The sequence below is a fragment of the Myodes glareolus genome, chromosome 2, assembly GCF_982192425.1.
Source record: "Myodes glareolus chromosome 2, mMyoGla1.1, whole genome shotgun sequence".
Taxonomy (NCBI): Eukaryota; Metazoa; Chordata; class Mammalia; order Rodentia; family Cricetidae; genus Myodes; species Myodes glareolus.
Window position 1 is genome coordinate 65308107 of NC_142027.1, and position 18336 is coordinate 65326442.

The 18336-nt window shown below is 43.0% G+C and overlaps 1 protein-coding gene across 3 annotated transcripts in view; it reads left to right on the forward strand.

The window, feature by feature from the left end:
* The window catches only part of LOC125413061 (protein mono-ADP-ribosyltransferase PARP14), a 651703-nt gene that overhangs the window by 629971 nt on the left and 3396 nt on the right, over nucleotides 1-18336 (forward strand). For all 3 annotated transcript variants that reach the window (XM_087901082.1, XM_087901083.1, XM_087901077.1), the window contains exons 6-14: nucleotides 1623-3871; nucleotides 7389-7628; nucleotides 8175-8396; nucleotides 13087-13141; nucleotides 13707-13856; nucleotides 14116-14178; nucleotides 14538-14702; nucleotides 15851-16057; nucleotides 16145-16744. In XM_087901082.1, the coding sequence (XP_087757208.1) occupies nucleotides 1623-3871; nucleotides 7389-7628; nucleotides 8175-8396; nucleotides 13087-13141; nucleotides 13707-13856; nucleotides 14116-14178; nucleotides 14538-14702; nucleotides 15851-16057; nucleotides 16145-16744 (3951 nt within the window). The remainder of the gene's footprint in view (nucleotides 1-1622; nucleotides 3872-7388; nucleotides 7629-8174; nucleotides 8397-13086; nucleotides 13142-13706; nucleotides 13857-14115; nucleotides 14179-14537; nucleotides 14703-15850; nucleotides 16058-16144; nucleotides 16745-18336) is intronic.

The window sequence follows — 18336 nt, forward strand, 5'->3', positions numbered from 1 at the left end:
GGAACGTTGACAGGCCGTACTCACAGCTATAGATCTGTGTTTTACATCCCTGCATTGATTCTCTAATCAAAAGGTTTAGGGAGAGATGAAGTCAGAAGCATGTTCTAGAAAGCATTCCTGTTCCCCCTGTGATATCCCTGTGCTGAGACGGGATATGATTTCTCATAACCTCAGGAGAAGATGGAAGTCTTGTTGATGACATCTTCAGTGGTTCTTGAGTCAGACAGACTTGAGTTACAATCCTGATTGGAGGTCACTGGCTTGGTGACCTTTAGCCCTCAAGGTTTTGTCATCTGTAGAGGTAGTGTCAGGAGTTACCTCAGAGGAGTGCTGTAAGGAGGAAATGAAACAGTCCCTCAGCAGTGCTTGGCCTAAGGGGGTGCTCAGTCTGAGCTGGAGGTCACTCAGAGGAGCCCTGTGGGAGGTTGGGCCTCTGAAGGTCACATTCCTTCCCTCAGGCCTGTTACCTGTCCCAGGACTGAGTCCTTCACCAGGGTATTATGTTTTAACATCTTTTTGCCATGGGTGCCATTTATATTCAAGTTGTTGCGGGATTGATTCTAATTTCCATGCTGATACTATTTATGCTTGCCCAACAGCTAAAACAAAGTGAGGCGAGTCCTGAAGAAAGAGAGAGAGAGAACATGATCATTCATCCAGGGGTGGGTTGTGCTGGCTGTCCTGGTACACATGATGACAGGGAGATATAATGGGGAAGGCCTTACTAAATTGTGACCTCTGGGGCTGGACTCTCCAATGACTATGAGGATGATTTTGCCTTGGTATAGAAATAAGACCATGGGGTCTGGGTTGGCTCACACTGGCAATTAGCTCAGATACTTCCCTGGGTTTATAGAACCCTGACTTTCCCCAGTCTCAGCTTTCTCACCTCCATCTATGGGTGTAATAGAATCTCTACCTGAGAAGGCCTCTGTCAAGAGTAAACACAGGAAATTATGTAAAGCCCTTGGGAAAGTTGCACAGAGTGCTGTTACAATTATCTTCTGAGAAATGAAGTTATCTATAGAAGTTAAATTCTGGAACTATACAGGAAGGGATAGAATGCAGAATGATCCACCCAGAGGATTAAAATGATTTTTTAATTCTTTCTTTCTTTATTTTTTATTTTATGTGCATTGGTGTCTTGTCTGCATGTATATCCATGTGAGGGAACAGAAGTTACAGACAGATGTGAGCTGCTTTGTGGGTGCTGGGAATTGAACCCGGGTCTTTCAAAGAGCGGCCTATCTCTCCAGCCCTTAAACCATTCCTTGTGCTGGTACAAACACCAACCCCATGCTTGTGTCCAAATTTGTGTCTGTTTCTTATTGTGCCACATACATCAGTGACATCAGAAAAACAATAGACTGGAGCATGATTTCAGTGTAGAGCAATTTGTGTATAAAGTCATTGTAGCCATAAATGGAGTCTGTCCTGTGGTTAGCATCAGTCTACAGCTGAGCAAATGGGAGAATGCCGCCTTTGAGTTCTACAAACAGCAGGGACTTTTGCCCTCCTGAAAAGTTTGTTTTGCTTTGTGTTCTTTGGAAATGCATAATATTGAGATTACTGTTATTATGTTTGTTTGTTTTGTTTTGTTTTGTTTTGTTTTGTTTCTAAAGTGTTAGACACCGTTCTGGCCAAGAAGCACAGTTTCAACAGGATGCCACTGTCAGTCTTCCCCTATTATCCTTCTCTGGGCACAGCCTTGTATGGCGAGGAGAAGCCACTGGTCAAGCTTCCAGCATCTTTCCAAGAGTCACTGGACCTTCCTTTGTGGAAGTTCTTTCAAAAAAACAACCAGTTGATTGAGGAGATAAATGACAAAATGAGACGCTGCCACTGTGACCTAACATGGTCTGACATCAACGGAACAGTGACCGTCAGACCTGCTGCCACCTTAGTCAATCACAGACCAAGCATCAAGACCTGGCAGAGAGACGCCTCCGAGCTGCTGTCTGGCATCAAGTCTGAGTACGAAGTTAAGGTGTTTGAAGTGTATCTGCCAGTGTGGGACATCATACGGCATGAGTTAGGAGATGACAGGGTTCTGATTGAGTTTGATAAGGAGAGTCTCACCTTAGCCGGAAAATCAGAAGATGTCCAAGACATCGGTCAGAAAATCAAGGAGTTAATAGACAGCACCACGGAAAAGGTTCGAAAGGAGGAGCAAAGTCTGAAGGAGAAAGTGGCCATTTCTCCAGGTAAACATTTTCTTTTGGAACACAGTGGTTTCCTGAAGGATCTAAGGAAAGAGAACCCAGAGATGGAGATTCATTACGATGCTGCCACTCAGCACCTGTGCTTTAATGGATTCCGTGCAGATGTGTATAAAGTAAAGTGTGACATCCAGGAAAAGGTGTATTCCATGGCTCAGAAAGATGTCACGATTCCTTCTGAAGTCTTCATGTTTCTGCAGCAAGTAGACCATCAGGAATTCTCCAAGACTCTTTTTGAAGCACAGAAAATTCTTGCCACGTATGAGCTGAACGGTACAGCTCTTCTCTTGATGGCCTGTTCATTCAGAGTCCTGGCAGAAGCAGAGAAGTGCATACTTGATGCCTTGAGTTATAAAATCATTGAAGTAGAAGACAAGGAAGTTTTAAGAGGCAATGCATGGAAAAAGAAAATTCACCCTCTGCAAAAGAGACACTTCTCCACTGCAAGCATTATGATAAAGAATGAATTAACTTCAGGAACCCCGGCTGAGGTCATCATTGCAGGATGTGTGAAAGAAGTAAATGAAATCTATGGCCAACTTTTTGAGTTCTTGGAAAACAAGATGAAAATTGAAAGACTGGTAGAAATAGAATCATTGTTGATTATCGAGTATTTAAGGGCAGACAAGAATCTGTTCTGGCCAAAGATAAGGAAGGCCAATGTGCAGGCAAGTTTTAAGCTGGAAGATGAACCAAAAGGCATTTTACTAACTGGCTCCAAGAGTAAAGTTCTAGATTGCATGAACATGGTCAAGCAAATCCGGGATTCAATCTGCATTAAAAGGTTCCAGATCGATAAGCCTGGTGCTAGGCACTTCTTCCAGGAGAAAGCATCCTATTACAAAAACGAGATCAAACACTTGTATGGATGCATCATTGAGCTCCAGGAGGGTGCAGAGAAGGACAAAGGCAGCCTTGAAGAGCAGAAGTGCCTCTTACAGAAGGACATAGCCCCTGGAGTCATGCTGATTGTACAGCGGGGAGACCTGGCTCGTTTTCCTGCTGATGTGGTCGTGAATGCAGCAAACGAGAATCTGAAACACATTAATGGTCTGGCCCTTGCTCTTTCAAATGCAGCTGGCCCTGAACTTCAAGCAGAATGTGACAAAATAGTGAGAAAGGGTGGTGTGGTCCTATCTGGCAATGCCGTTATCTCAAAACCAGGCAAGCTCCCTTGTCATCATGTCGTCCACGCAGTAGGGCCTCGGTGGAACGGAAATAAGGCTCAGGAGTGCGTGAGCCTATTAAAGAGAGCTGTGGAACGAAGTCTCATCTTAGCTGAGGAGGTCAAGTGTCAATCCATAGCCATGCCAGCTATCAGCTCTGGAATCTTTGGCTTTCCCTTAGACCAGTGTGTGGCCACCATTGTTTCAGCCATCAAAGACAACTTTCAACGTAAGCCAGACAGGCGCACCTTGAAAAAGATCTATCTGGTGGACATATCTGCAAAGGTTGCTGGGGCCTTTGCTGAAGCTGTAGAAACTACATATAAAGCCACGCTCTCCCATGCAGCTTCCCCTTCGCGTTTACAAGCATTAGAATCAGTGCCACCTGAGAAAACCCCACAGAAACCGCAGGCACAGGACTACGTGCTGGTGTCCCCAGAAGGCCTGAAAATCCGACTGGTGATAGAAGGTATACAGAATGCCAAGGTGAGTGTCCCTTTCACCAACAGTGTGCTGTGATGTCACTGGCCTCATCCAGCTTTATTGAGGGCCAAAGAAAGACAGGGTGGAGGGAAAGGACTGAGGAAAATTCCCTGCTCTCCTACTCGGGCCTTTAAACATTTTCCATGGACACTGGACTTCTTCCCAAATCACTTAGGAGTAGAGATGGGTGTGTCTGTAAGGATTGAAAGGGCTCTGGGATAGGTCACTCCATCTCGGTAACTGTGGTCCATAGTAGGGGACACTGCACGGCTTGCCACATCCTCATCATTTTCCATCTGTCGTGTCTGGTCCATCTAGTGCTGGCTTCTGTCAGTTACAGGTGTGGGAGAGCATGGGGAATGCAGAGAACAGGAATTTAACCAATGACATGAGTAAGGGTGACCTTGGGTGCTGGAGTGGACGAGGGAGATCAGTTCCTGGACCTCATTTGTGGGTCCTTTGTGAGGAAGGAGTGGGTGGGCAGGAGGAAGGTCCAGATGTTGGGAGTCATGTAAGGACAATTCTTGTTTTGTGTATTTTTTTGCAGGAAACTAATTTTTTTTTTTAGATAGGCTGGCAGCAAGGAAGTCCCAGCAATCCCCTGTCTCAGCCCTACACACATATACATACATACACACACACACACACACACACACACATATACACCCTTGGGGTATAAGCATAAGCAGCCACTGCTCTACCCTCTCTGCCTCATCCCTCAGCTTTAGATTGTGTGTGTGTGTCTGTGTGTGCGTGTGTATGTGTGTGTGTGTGTGTGTGTGTGTGTGTAGCTGGGCATGGTTGCACGTGCCTTTAATTACAGCACTTGTGAGACAGTGTCAAGCAAATCTCTGTGAGTTCAAGGCAAGCCTGGTTCACATAGAATTCCAGCCCATCCAGGGCTCCATAGTGAGACCTGTTTTCCCTCCCTTCTTCCTGAAAAGTATTTAATACCCTTTCAACACAGACTCTACTCATTGGAATCGTAGCTGTCCTGACCAGGGCAGGCTAGTACCTGCTTCCTGACCAGTAGCTGCAGGTCGCTCTGCATGGTTGTAGCTGTGTCCTCCAGTGAATGTGGGCCTCAAGCTTCTGTTTGCTTCAGGGGGTTGGGGCTGAGAGTTGGGTGATCTGCCCTTTCTGTCACTCAGACGCTCTGAGCATTTTGAGTTACTGTTCTTTTAAGACACACGCTTGAGGAATTCATTGCTGTTATGACCGGTGACATAAAGGATTGCGAGAATCGACACCAAAATGTTGCAGTTGTCATCTGTATTCCCTTTGTGAGACTAAAGTCCTGTTTACAAAACATCCAACTTAGTCCTTCTCCACAAGGGCCAAAGCTAAGCACCCTTTGTATTTATTTCACTGCGGTTGAGTTTCTCTGTATGATCATTGTTGTTAGCATCGGCAGTTTTAACTTCAAATTTATAACACAGCTGTATATAAAGCTTATAATTATCAAATAATGTGGTGTATATTATTTGGAGGCTTCTAAATTTAGCATTAGCTATTTGTTTTTATTTTGATTCCCATGTTTTTTAGACATTTATTAATAAAATCCTTATTTTATTTAAAAAAATGCTTGGCTGAGGCTCAGTTGAAAGAGTTTGCCTAGCAGGCATGAAGTCCTGGGTTCAGTCCCTTAGCACTGCAAAAACAGTGTGTGGAGTCACAAGTCTGTGAAAACAGCACTAGGGAGATGGAGGGAGGAGGATCAGAAACTTAAATTCAAGGTTGTTTTTGGTAACAAAGTGAATTTGAGGCAAACCTGAACTATATAAGACCTTGTTTTTTATTTAAAAAAAATAGAAAGAGAGGGAGGGAGAAAGGGAAGGAGGGAAGGAGGAAGGGAGGGAAGGAGGGAGGGAGAGAGAGAAAGAGAGAGAGAGAGAGAAAGAAACAAATTATTTCTGTTATTTTTTAAATTTATGTGTATGTGTTTGTGACCTAGCGAGTGAATGTCACGTGTGTGCGGATGCCCAGAGGCCAGAAGGCAGTGTCAGATCCTTTGGAGATGAACTCCAGGTGGTTGTGAGCCACATGAGTGGATGCTGGGAACTGAACCTGGGTCCTCTGAAAGAAAAGCAAATGCTCTTAACTGCTGAGCCAGCTTTCCAACCTCCACAGTGAAATTTTAACCAATCCTTGAAAGCTTTGTTTAAAGACCAAGATCAAAGTCCTAAATTATCACCACTGGGAGTCACTTGTCCCCATTTGCTTTAAATGACAAACAGGTGGATGGATGTGCTGGCTGTGATAGCAGATGACATGAGCTAGATGCTGTGACCCCGTCTTGCTTTGAATTGTTTTCAAAGGAAAGTGTCCTTAAGCATCCACCAAGAACAGTTCTTGGTGTCTTGTGACCAGCAGTGATACAACTGAAACTTAAAAAACAAGTATTTATATTTAGTTCGTGTGCATTGTGGTTTTCCCTGCATGAAAATGAGACAGTCTATATGAGAGAGTCAGAGGCCCTGGAACTGGAGTTACAGAAGGTTGTGAGCTGCCATGTGAGTTCTGGGAATTGAACCCAGGTCTTCTGGAAGAGCAGTCAGTGCTCTTACCCACTGAGCCCCAGCCCCACAATTGGACCTTTTCACCTGACAATGCTGCTGCAGCATGTTCCCATAGGCTAGGCTGAGAAAAGCTAAACATCATTTTAACAGTTGAATATTGATGCCTTTTTTCTTTAAACAGTGTTGTATAACTCACAGTTCACAGGCAATTGGGCACATCAGTGGTTTTCAGTATAGTCACTAAAAATAAACATGGAACATCTCAGTGTTGGAGCTCATGCAGGGATAATTCTTGCAGTGTGAACATGAGTGTGTGTGTGTGTGTGTGTGTAACCACAATAATGCAGCCATACCTGCAATCTGTAATGCACTCTAATCCGACCAGAAATTTGTGCTCCCTAGTAGTTACTCGTAATTCATACACCTGCTCACACCACCCCTCCTAGCTCTAGAGAAAATCTAATCTGCTCTATTGTTTTTTTGTTTGTTTTTTAATTTTCTTTTTGAAACCGGCTCTAGTTGTCCTGGAATTTGCAATGTGGACCAGGAAGGCTTTGAACACAAAGAAATCCACCTGCCTCTGCCTCCTGAGTGTTGGGATTAAAGGCGTGTGTAACACCTGACTCTACAGATTCACCTGTTCTTGAGGTTTCATATAAATGAAATAATATATTTGTGTCTTCTGTGACCAGTTTCTTTCACTGATGAGAATTCTTCCAGGGTTTGCCTGCACTGCAGCGTGTATCAGTACTTCATCCCTCTTAGTGGCTGCATAATATCCTATTAGATGAAGATGCATTTGTTTTTCCCAGCCATTAGCCAATGGGCCTTTGAATTGTTTCCACACAGACTTTTATGAGTTTTGTTTCTCTGAACATTAATCACAAAATGTACAAACAACTGTTGTCTTCCTTTTGTCAAGCCCAGTGGCTCAAATGTAGTCACGGTTGATGAATGCCTTTACTAAGAATTTGAAAGGAATCTTTGGTTTTGTCTTTAAGACCCATGTCGTTGTCAACTCCATTCCCTCGGATCTTTCACTCAACAAAGGACCTCTTTCTAAGGCCTTACTGGAAAAGGCTGGGCCAGAACTCCAGAAGGAACTGAGTGAAGCAGGACAAGGGGTCTCTGTGAAGGCAGGCACAATTCTACAAACCAGTGGCTGTAACCTGAACTGCCACTATGTATTTCATGTGGTGGTTCCACAGTGGAAAGTGAATGACACTGCATCGTCACTGAAGGTAGGACCCAGCTATACATTCTCCAGGCCATGGGTAGCTCTCTGGACTCCCCTACAGCACACCACAGCTACTCCCTGTCTGCTTCTTTTCTGGGACAGCATCATGAGTTTGGCAGGTTCCATAGCATGGCCATTTCTTTTCAGTTGTAGATAACTTCTTGTAGGTCATAGTTCATATAGGTCATAGTTAGATATGTAAGTTAGTTATTGTGCTCAGCAATTGCTGATGGTCAGGGAAGGGTTGGGGGAATATACTGCATTTGTTGAGGAAAGGTAAGGTAAGGGCTTGAAGCTGGGAGATAGTGATAGACTGGGACAGCTGTGGCTTCCCCTCTTTGCTTATGGTGGAGTGAGTCTGTGCTCTTGTAAGGGTGTCCACGTTCTCTTTCTCATCTCTTCTCTGAAGTTTCCCTGTCACACTGCTGCTAACTTTTGTTGAAAGCACAATAGAGTGGACAGTGCTCCCAGGACAAGCTGCTGACTGTTTACTTTTTAGGGTCCCCCATTTCTAAAGAAGACATTTAAGGAAGTGCTTTGTGCTTTTCAGATCATGAAAAACATCATCAGAGACTGTCTAGGAACCGCCGAGGCACTGTCTCTGCAATCAATTGGATTTCCAGCAATAGGAACAGGAAATCTGGGTTTTCCTAAACCCGAATTTGCTAAGTTGATAATTTCAGAAGTGCTCAAATTTAGTAGCAAGAACCACCTGAAAACTTTACAGGAAGTTCAGTTTCTGCTGCACCCGAAAGACATGGAAAACATTCAGGTACAGACTCGACTTCTGATCTCTTTGTCACCTGCAGGATGGGACCTGTGTTCTTCTGCATCTTCTTGGTCTAATAGGAGGTTTATTTCATGTGTTTCAGCACGGGAGAGTGTGCTGACTGGTTATACATAGTATGACAAATTTCAAGAATAATTAGATACGGAAAAAACCAATTCTTTTTCTGGAAAGTTTCAAACACCCACAAAAGTCCATAAACCAACCTAATGACATTCTCTCTATCTGTTACTCAACCTCAACTGCTATTGCTCTGTGGCTGGGAGTTTGGTCCCAGTATAATGCTGACACAAGATTCTGTCTCTAAACAATTCACAAATTCATTTTGAACATAATCTTACTACTAAAACACACCTTGAAATGGCAGTCATTCCTTTATGTGGTCAATTATAGAGTTAATATGTGAGGTTAAAGCTGTCTCTTGAATGCCTCCCCATCTCTCCATACTTATGTCTGGATCAGAATCAGATAAGTAAGGCTCACACATTGTAATAGCCATTATAGAAGCAGATAAGTAAGGCTTACACATTGTAGTACCCATTATAGAATCAGATAAGTAAGACTCATACATTGTAATAGTCATTATAGAGTCAGATAAGTAAGGCTCACACATTTTAATACCCATTATAGAATCAGTTAAGTAAGGTTTACACATTGTAGTACGCGTTATGGAATCAGATAAGTAAGGTCACACATTACAATACCCATTGTTTTATCAGTCTATAGGGTTGCCTGTCCTATGGACATAGAAATGTTAATACATAATATCAGGGCACATTTATGGCATTTATCAATCTGAAAATTCCAGGATGGGATGCAGGTGATCCAGCTGCCATTTCTGGAAATGTAATTAATTGTAAGTGAAGGATGTGGTTGAACACATCCCCATGTGTGTATCATGAGGGCCGGCTTGTTGGGGTTTCTGTCCCACCCGGTACCCCACAACCGGCAAGTCCCAAAGATATCACAAAGTCTACATTAGGTTATAAGCTGATTGGCCCATTAGGTCAGGCTACTTATTAGCTCTTATAACTTATTTTACCCCGTTATCCTTATCTACGTCAGCCACACGGATCAGTACCTTTCTCAGTTGGGCAGTTTACATCCTGCCTCTTCGGTGGTCTGTTAAGGAGTGGTGGAGGGAGCTTCTGCTTCCAGAATACTCCCAGTCTCTTTTCTCCACCCCTACTTCCTGTCTGGCTTTCCTGCCTATACTGCCTGCCTGGCCAATCAGCGTTTTATTAAAATATGATTGACAGAATACAGACAATTCTCCCGCACCACATGTGACTTAGGACACTTGGACCAGAAATACTAGAATCATCCTCAGTCATCATGTGTCACATCAGCTATGGCAATTGGTCTGACTCTATGGCCTAATTTCTGTTCTCCATGTCTTTATATCCAGTAGAGCACATGGCCTTAGTGTTAGAACAGTTTCTACAATGTCACAGTAAAGGTTGCAACCCACAGATGCCTGTGGATTGGGCTTTTGGAATGTTTGGGTCCTATGTCATTATTATCCAGATCTAGACACTTCCTATAAATTCTTGGAAGCAAGCCCAGGGAACCTACATTCTAATCGGGCAGCCAAAGCTCCTGACTCCTTCTGCTTGGACTGTGCAAGCACAATGAGAAATGAGGTTTGTTTTCCTAGTTATGTTTGTTTGTTTGTGTTTTATTTTTTTTCAATACAAGGTTTCTTTGTGTAACAGTCCTAGCTACCTGGAATTAGCTCTTGTAGACCAAGCTGGCCTTGAACTCAGAGATCTCCCTGCCTCTGCCTCCCAAGTGCTGGTGTTAAAGGCGTTTGCTACCATATTTAGGCTTTTTTAAAGAAAGGATCTTGTTAAGTAGTCCAGAATGTTTACACTCATGGCAATCCTACCACATCAGCCTCCAGAATACTGAGATTGTTAAGTATGTATGCACTTTCCTGGCTGTTAAGAGTTTTAAACAAATTCCCTGTGACATCATGGTGTAAGGTGATGTGGACATTTCTGTAGCACATGCCCTCTCTTCTAGAGGTCATAACTGCTTTGGAAGTTTAGATTTCTGTACACAATGTGAACAGGAGGTGGAGGTGCTGAGATTTTTGGGTGATATGAATGTCTGCATGAATAGGGATGAATCCTGTCTCAGACTTGCGTCTCCAGATCTTTATTTGCGAAATGTGGCTCTCTTTGCCTCCCTCCCTCCCTCCTTCTCTCCCTCCTTCCCTCCCTCCCTCCTCCCTCTCTTTCTCTCTCTCGACAGGGTTTTTCTGTAAATCCCTGGCTATCCTGGAACTCACTCTGTAGACTAGGCTGACCTCAAACTCATAGATCCTACTGCCTTTGCCTCCAGAGTGCTGTGATTAATGACATGCACCACTCACATCATTTTCTTTAATACATAGAATACTCTGCAGATCTATAAAAAGGATTAGCTTCCCCTGACACCTTTAACACATATAATGCTATTATTTTCCCTCCAAACATGACAAATTCTCAAAATATAATGAGACATAAGCTTGAATTTGTAGAAGGAGACTGCTGTTTTGCATCCCAGCCTCCCAGACTTAAATAATCACGCAGTAACTATATTAATTAAAACACTGTTTGGCCAACAGATCAGGCTTCTTATTAACTAACTCTTATATCTTAAATTAACCCATTTATATTGTTTATATTTTACCACGAAGATGGTGGTTTGCTACCTCTTGCTTCTTCGGCAGCTACATGGCATCTCCTTGACTCTGCCTGCTCTCTCTATACATCTGTTTGGATTTCCTGCCTGGATTTACTTTGCTAAGCCATTGGCCAAAAGGCTTTATTCATTAGCAAATAAAAGCAACACGTATACAGAAGGACTTCCCACATCATGAATGACATTTACAGAAAGAGCTGCTTGTGAGCAGAGACCGGGACAGAGACTGAAGAGCAGGATGTGAAGGTCTGAACATGGCTTCTAGGTGCAGCTTCTCTGGGCTGTTTGGTTAAGAAGGGAATGCGTTTCCATGCAGACACACTGAGCAGCACAAAATGCAGAGATTGTTTAGTCAGCCTTGTCCCAGTCTCCTCTGCTGCATGGTTTTAGATGAGATCATGTAAGTATGCAATTTAATATCCTTTTCACTTGAAAGTATATAATAAGCATCTCTACATTCCATTAAATATTCTTTGAAAGTATAATTTTTATTGGCTACTGTTTTAACACATGGGCATGTGAAAGTGTAGAATTTTCTCTCCATTGGATTTTAACTGTCTGGTTTTTGTTATAAACATCGCTCTAGTAATAAGATTTACAACTTTGTTCACATCTGTATTTTACAGGACACATTTGTAAAAAGTGTATGTATATTTTGTCTTTCATTTTGTTTTTTGAGAAAGTGTTCCTCTGCATAGCCATGACTGCACTGGAACTAATACGCTGGCCTCACTTTGTAGACCAGGCTGGCCTCAAATATAGAGATCCACCTGACTCAGCTTCTCAATTGCTGGGATTAAAGCTGTGTGCCACCACCTCCCATCAATATGTCTATTTTTTAACTTTAAAATATAAAAGTAAATTAAGTACTACTGTTTGAGGGGTTATTTTCCAATCATGTGTATGTGTAGTTTTGATGCTGGCCATTGGTGCTGCAGTAGAGAGAGAAACCCAACAAAATGCTAGGCCTCTATTTTTCAAAGGAACAGAGGGGTTCAGCCTTCTTGGAAAAGACTGACACCCAGTTCACACTAGCTCACTCTAGTTACTTTATTCAAACATATACAAGGTTAATAGGGGCTGGGAAATGGTCCAGCTATGGAATTCATCTTGCTTTTGCTGCCCTTGAGAGTAGACAGCCTACATATAATGGAATGCCACAATCAAAAGTTAGAACCTCAGGTTTCCAGGAGTATCTTCAGACCAAGTTCGGTACAGCTGCAAGCTAACACAGAGTCTGCAGACAGATAACATTTCTTCAAGGTTTAAACAGCCTCAAAACACTGTCAGGCATTGATGGCACTCACTTTTAATCCCAGCACTTGGGAGGCATAGGCAGACAGATTTCTTTGAGTTCGAGACCAGCATGGTCTACAAGATCTAGTTCCAGGATGTAGTGCCTGCACTACAGGACGGTTCGTGAGTCGGCAAGGGGCTGGAGATTAAGAAACACAAGAGGTTTGGGTCATTTCGGAAGAGGGAATGAGGAATGCCATTTACTCAAGCTTAGAGAAAACCTTTTATACTTAACTGATGCACAGTGGAAATCCCCCAAGCAGATGGGAAATTACCAGGCTTAAGAAGGAGCAAACATGTCCCCTATAGCTAGCCACCAGGGCGGGCAGAGGGAGCACAGGAAAGAAAAAGATGTTTTGCCAGAAACTGCAACAAGATGTTTTGTCAGAAACTGCAAGCTATCCTCAACATGAACCCTGAGAGGAGGGGTAGTCCTGTGGACCGTATACCAGGACAGGCTCCAAAGCAACATGGAGAAACTCTGTCTCGAAAATCCAAAATACAGGCTCAAAACAAGTTCTCAGCCTCTACCAATCAACCCAAAGCAAAGGCTTTTCTGAAACACTCAAAGCCAGGCACAATGGTTTTACAATACACATCACTAAATGTGTGCAAACAGAATCAGAAGCTCCCAGGAGGCAAACTGATCGCATAGGGAGTATAATGGTTAAAACTGTGTTTGTGTTTCCAGGCATTCTCAGATGAATTCGACAAAAGGAGTCATGGAAATCCAAGTGACACTCAAGGTACAGTAAAGTGTTTAAGTTGACCAGTGATTTCTTGTTACCAAGTCACTGTTCAGTGACAGGGAAAGGATGATGGTGATCATTTCTCTGAGAAGTCAAACTATGAAACATATTAAATGAAAATTAAAGGATATTCCATGCATGTGGGTATAAAAGAAACTGGCCTAACTTTTCTAAAAGGGAAAGGTAGGCCAGGTCATATAAGCTGTAGAGTGGGATTTTTAAATTACTGATGAGACTACCACCTCCAATGGATCATGTGATATGGCTTTTCCAAGAGACACCTTAAGAGACAATACAAGCCAATATTTCACTGTCACAGGTGGTTTTCTGTTTCTGAGTTCATCATCTTTGGGGTTCACTGTAGCTTTGTTTTGAAGCGAGGTTTTGCCATGTTGTACAGGATGGCCCCAAACTCCTAAATTCAAGTCATCCTTCTCTCCCAGCCCAGAGCCAGGGCCACAGTAAACGGCAGCCAATACAGTGATAGGACAGCCTGAGACCTCTGCTAGTCCTGTTCCTGATGACTTGGTGCCTAATTCTGTCTTTTCTTTTCTCTGGGCAGGGTTTTATGGGAGTCTCTCCAGCCCTACGTTAGGAGTGCATGAAATGAATATTGGCCCAATTTTGTTCCAAGTGGCCACGGGGGACATCACCAAAGAAGCGGCAGATGTGATTGTCAATTCAACATCAAACACGTTTAATCTCAAATCAGGTACTTATTGAGATGGATTCTGTTTCCTGCAGGAATCAGTGTGGTAGATCCTATAAAGAGGTGTTTCCATAGACAAAACAGTTTGTTGACTTGGGCTTGTTCCTGTTAACTAATATCTATAAACCTAATTCAATGGGCTTTCTTAAAACTGGCAACATTTTTGAAAATGTCTCCTCTGTCCTTACTGCTCTATGATAGGGTGTGTTGAGACACAAAAGCATCTTTCTGGTCAGGTCACCATCTTGATTTTCTCATGTAGGAGTCTCCAAAGCAATTTTGGAGGGTGCAGGACCAAGTGTGGAGAAGGAATGTTCTGTCTTGGGTAAGGAACGATGCTGCTTCTTGGAGCCGGAATTGGAAGTGAAAGATTGACTGTGGGAGGCTGTGAGGAAACCGAGGAAGGGCCTTGCACTGGGAGGACAACGTATTAATCTGTTTTGGTTTTGTTTTGTTTTGAGATCCCTGTATTTATCTTAAGATCATATATTTTATGAAAGAATTCCATACAAAAGTTAAAAGTAGAAAGATATCTCACAGTTAAAAGAATTTAATCCCAAAATTTCACAATACGTAGTATTTCATGAGCATTTAATTCATAAACTGTTTCCTCATGAAATCAGACATCTTGCTTTCTCCAAGCACAGGTCAGCGTCTGACTCTGAATCTGCTCATGTTTCACAGCTCAGCAGAACAGTGAGTACATAGTTACTGAAGGTGGATCACTGAGATGCAAGAGTATTATTCATGTTGTTGGTGGGAACGATGTGAAGAGATCAGTTTCCTGTGTTTTGGAAGAATGTGAGAAACGGAACTACTCATCCATTTGCTTACCAGCCATTGGCACAGGTCCGTAGCCACAGGCTGTCAAGGCTCCATCCCAAAGTGTCTACTTCCCCATGGATTTGGTTCTTACTGGGTCTGGGTGATGACAGGGACACCTTCCCTAGGAGTAGACAGTTTCCTCACTCCAGGGTAGCCTGTAAACTAGGGAGTGAGCAGAGCCTGTGGGTTCTTCAAGTAGAAGAAGGAAAATGAGCAGGGGGCATTTATGTGCACCTGTGGTCCCAATGACTAAACGGATGGAGGCAGGAGGAGTGACCTGTGTCCCCACAATTGTCTACAAGGTTAGTCAAAGGCATCTGCTGTAATTTCCTGCCCCAGTGGTGGGCACCATTAACAGGGATAATCAAGATGGGCTCTCAATCTATCAAACCAGCTTTCCCAGGAGACTTTTACACTGCCTGTCATTTGAGTTTGGCAGCTGCCATTCACTTTGGGCTATTCCACAGTCTTACCTTGCCAGTGGGTTCCAGGGCTTCAGAAACAAGATCTGAACATGGTGAAGACAGGAGTGGATCTACTCAGTGGCTGATTCGATTTCTGCTGGGCAGCTAAGATGGTACTTAGTATGGGGGAAAAAAGACATCCTGGGGGCTCAGGGTAACTAATACGCCTAAAATTGTAGATTATAACAAGTAGCTTACAGTTCTGGGTGCCTTAGAATTACCTTAGTTTGAATCACGTCCCCAGGGGTAGCTGGAAGAATCTCAACACATGCGTAAAATCTATCAGAGGCTCAGATTGTCTCTGTAAGAACCATGTTGTTTCAAGGTGTTTTGCCTGTTTTTCTTTCTTTTACAATCTTTTGAAAACTCTAGTATATCAAATAGGGAAGTAAACTGGACTCTGAAATGGGAGGGGAGTGACCCTGGGAGCCCAGATCAGCTGAAAAGGACAGACGTGAATGTCACAAATCAGAACAGGCTTCAGGGTCTTGTCCTGGAGTATTGACCTTTGGACAGCATGGAATCGAAACTCCTCCTCACTGTCTCTAGGATGTCAAAACTATTTGATGATGTCATTTTAGAAAAATATGTATTAATTAAAGTGGGACCAGGCATTTTTCTTTCCTGTGACATCTGGAATTCCTTGTTTATATAGCAGCCTTTTGCAGGTGGATCTTAACCTTGTCTTATGTGTGTGTATTTTTAAAGGAAGTGCTCAACAGGTCCCAGATACAGTTGCTAAAGCCATAATGGATGCCATTGAAGAATTTATCCAGAAAACATCAGTGCAGGCTGTGAAGAAAGTCAAAGTTGTTATCTTCCAGCCTCATATCCTGAGTGTTTTTTATGACAACATGAAAGACAGAGAAGGCTCCTCAGCTCCTCCCCAGCCGTCTCTACTGTCTAAGATCTCCTGTGAGTTGTTCGCTTTTATCAAATACATATTCCTCACCTTGATACTGAAGGGAATAAAAGAAAAATTAATTTTCCTTTTCTCTTTAGCCTTTTTTGGCCTTTTAAAGCCCACTCCCCCCAAACAGAACACCCTGTTTTTGGAAAAAAAAATAGAACAGACAGTTTTCCAGGTATGTGGCAAAGATGAAGACAGTGTGGAACGCACGATCTCCTGGATACAGAATCTGATCACCCAAGAACAGCATTCCTATCGCAGTGATGATGAGTGTGTCAGAGACTTTGGTGAGAAGGAGTACAAGAAGCTGAATGAGCTGCAGGAGAGGCTGAATATCGTCATTGAGCTGGACCAGAAGGCATCTTTGATTGAAGTTGCAGGAATCAGCAGAGATGTAATAGGAGCTAGAGATGAGATTGAAAACCTGATCAAGAGCATCCGATTGGCTAAAGAGAAGGAAAGCCAGGCAGACTATGTTTCCACATTTGTGGAATGGCGATATGTTGACAACAACGTCATACACTGTTTCGACAAAATGACTAACATGCAGTTGGAGGACGCACGGCAGGCAAAGCAGACGAGCACTGTTGTCAGAATTAATAATCAGAACTTCACTGTGAACTTGAAGACGAACACAGCCACAGGCCCTCAAGGACAGAGTGTTACAGTTCAGCGCATCTTAAAAGAAGAAGGTAAGTTACATGTTCATGGGTGTCAGCCATTGCCCAACTCTGAGTTTAGCATTATATAAAAACACAGTGGGGTTTTGTTGTTGTTGTTGTTTGCTTTTTGTTTTTCAAAATAGATTTTCTCTGCATAAGAGCCCTAGCTATCCTGGAACTAGCTCTTGTAGAGCAGGATGGTCTGGGACTCACAGAGATCCTACCTCTGTCTCCAAAGTGCTGGGATTAAATACATGAGTCACCACCACATGGCTTGTTTTGTTTTTGATAGTGTTTTATTATTCAGCCATTCCTGATCTAGAATTCATTCTCATTCCCTCTCTCTCTCTCTCTCTCTCTCTCTCTCTCTCTCTCTCTCTCTCTCTCTCTCTCTCTCTCCCTCTCTTAGAAATGTTTCACTATGTAGCCATGGCTGACCTGGAAGTTAGACCAGGCTAGGCTCTAATTCAGAGATTTGCCTGCTTCTGCTTCCCAAATGCTGTGTTAAAGGCATGATCCACCCATGCTCTACTATATTAAATTTTAAAGTAGATAAAATTCAGATAACCTTAGTAGAATAATTTAAAGATCTTGGTCTCTTAAGTTTCCAGAGCATACACTGTGGCCAGGAAAATAGAGCATGGATGAGCCCAACAGCCCAAGAAGAACCATCTTAACTGTAACAACAGTTAACCTTACATTTTCAATCTGGGCCATTTATACTGGATCAGTTCTTCTGGCCAAATAACGGCTGCCTGAGGCAGAGGTAGAAAAGGAATAGTTTCAGAAGGAAAGTGGCCCAAGGTTCTCAAGAACACAAAAGTCAAGGAGAGGACAGGCTTGTTAGAGGTAGCCTCTGTGTCCATGATGATGACCAGGGAAGACCCCAATTCTATTACTATCTTCTTCTCTTTCCTGAACCACAGGTTCCTGGGTACCAGTGCAGGAAATGGCCAACAGGTTTCCAGTGGATCTGACCCCAGGAAGGGAGTGGCTGTCTTGTGTAGGCTGTCATTCCTGCCTTCAAACCACATGAGTCCCCTATGGCTTCCTACAGACTAGATTCATCTTCTGTGGAACCAGTATGAATGAATCCCTCAGACTCTAAGCAATTCCCATTCTAAGGAATGACATAGCATATGTGGTATTCGGCAGCTTTTCACAAACAAAGCCTACCATCCACCCACCTACCTCTTAAAAATGGAGTGAGGCAAATGAGAAAATACCTGTAGACTACCTTCCAGTAGTACAAACTCATGCGTGTGGAAATGACAGATTGTTCAAAACAAGTTAGTAATGAATTTGTTAAATCACGTCAGAGTAGAGGCTGTACACTAAATGAAGGTGAGTTACAGCACATAGTCAGTTCTCACATCTTAACAAGAACAAAACAGGAGTAAGCAGAGAGACTCCATCCCTAGGAAACTCTAACTTAGTACATCGATGGCTTTTGTCTTCTTCTGGAGAGGGTTCTGGGAGACAAGTCTCAGATGTGTCAGGCAGGATATCTACCACTGCGCTATCTCACCCTAAATCACCCGCCTCTTTTAAACATGTTTTCCATCTCATCCTGATACCAATGGTCCATGCTCCATGCTTTTAACAACATCTATTTAGAAAGA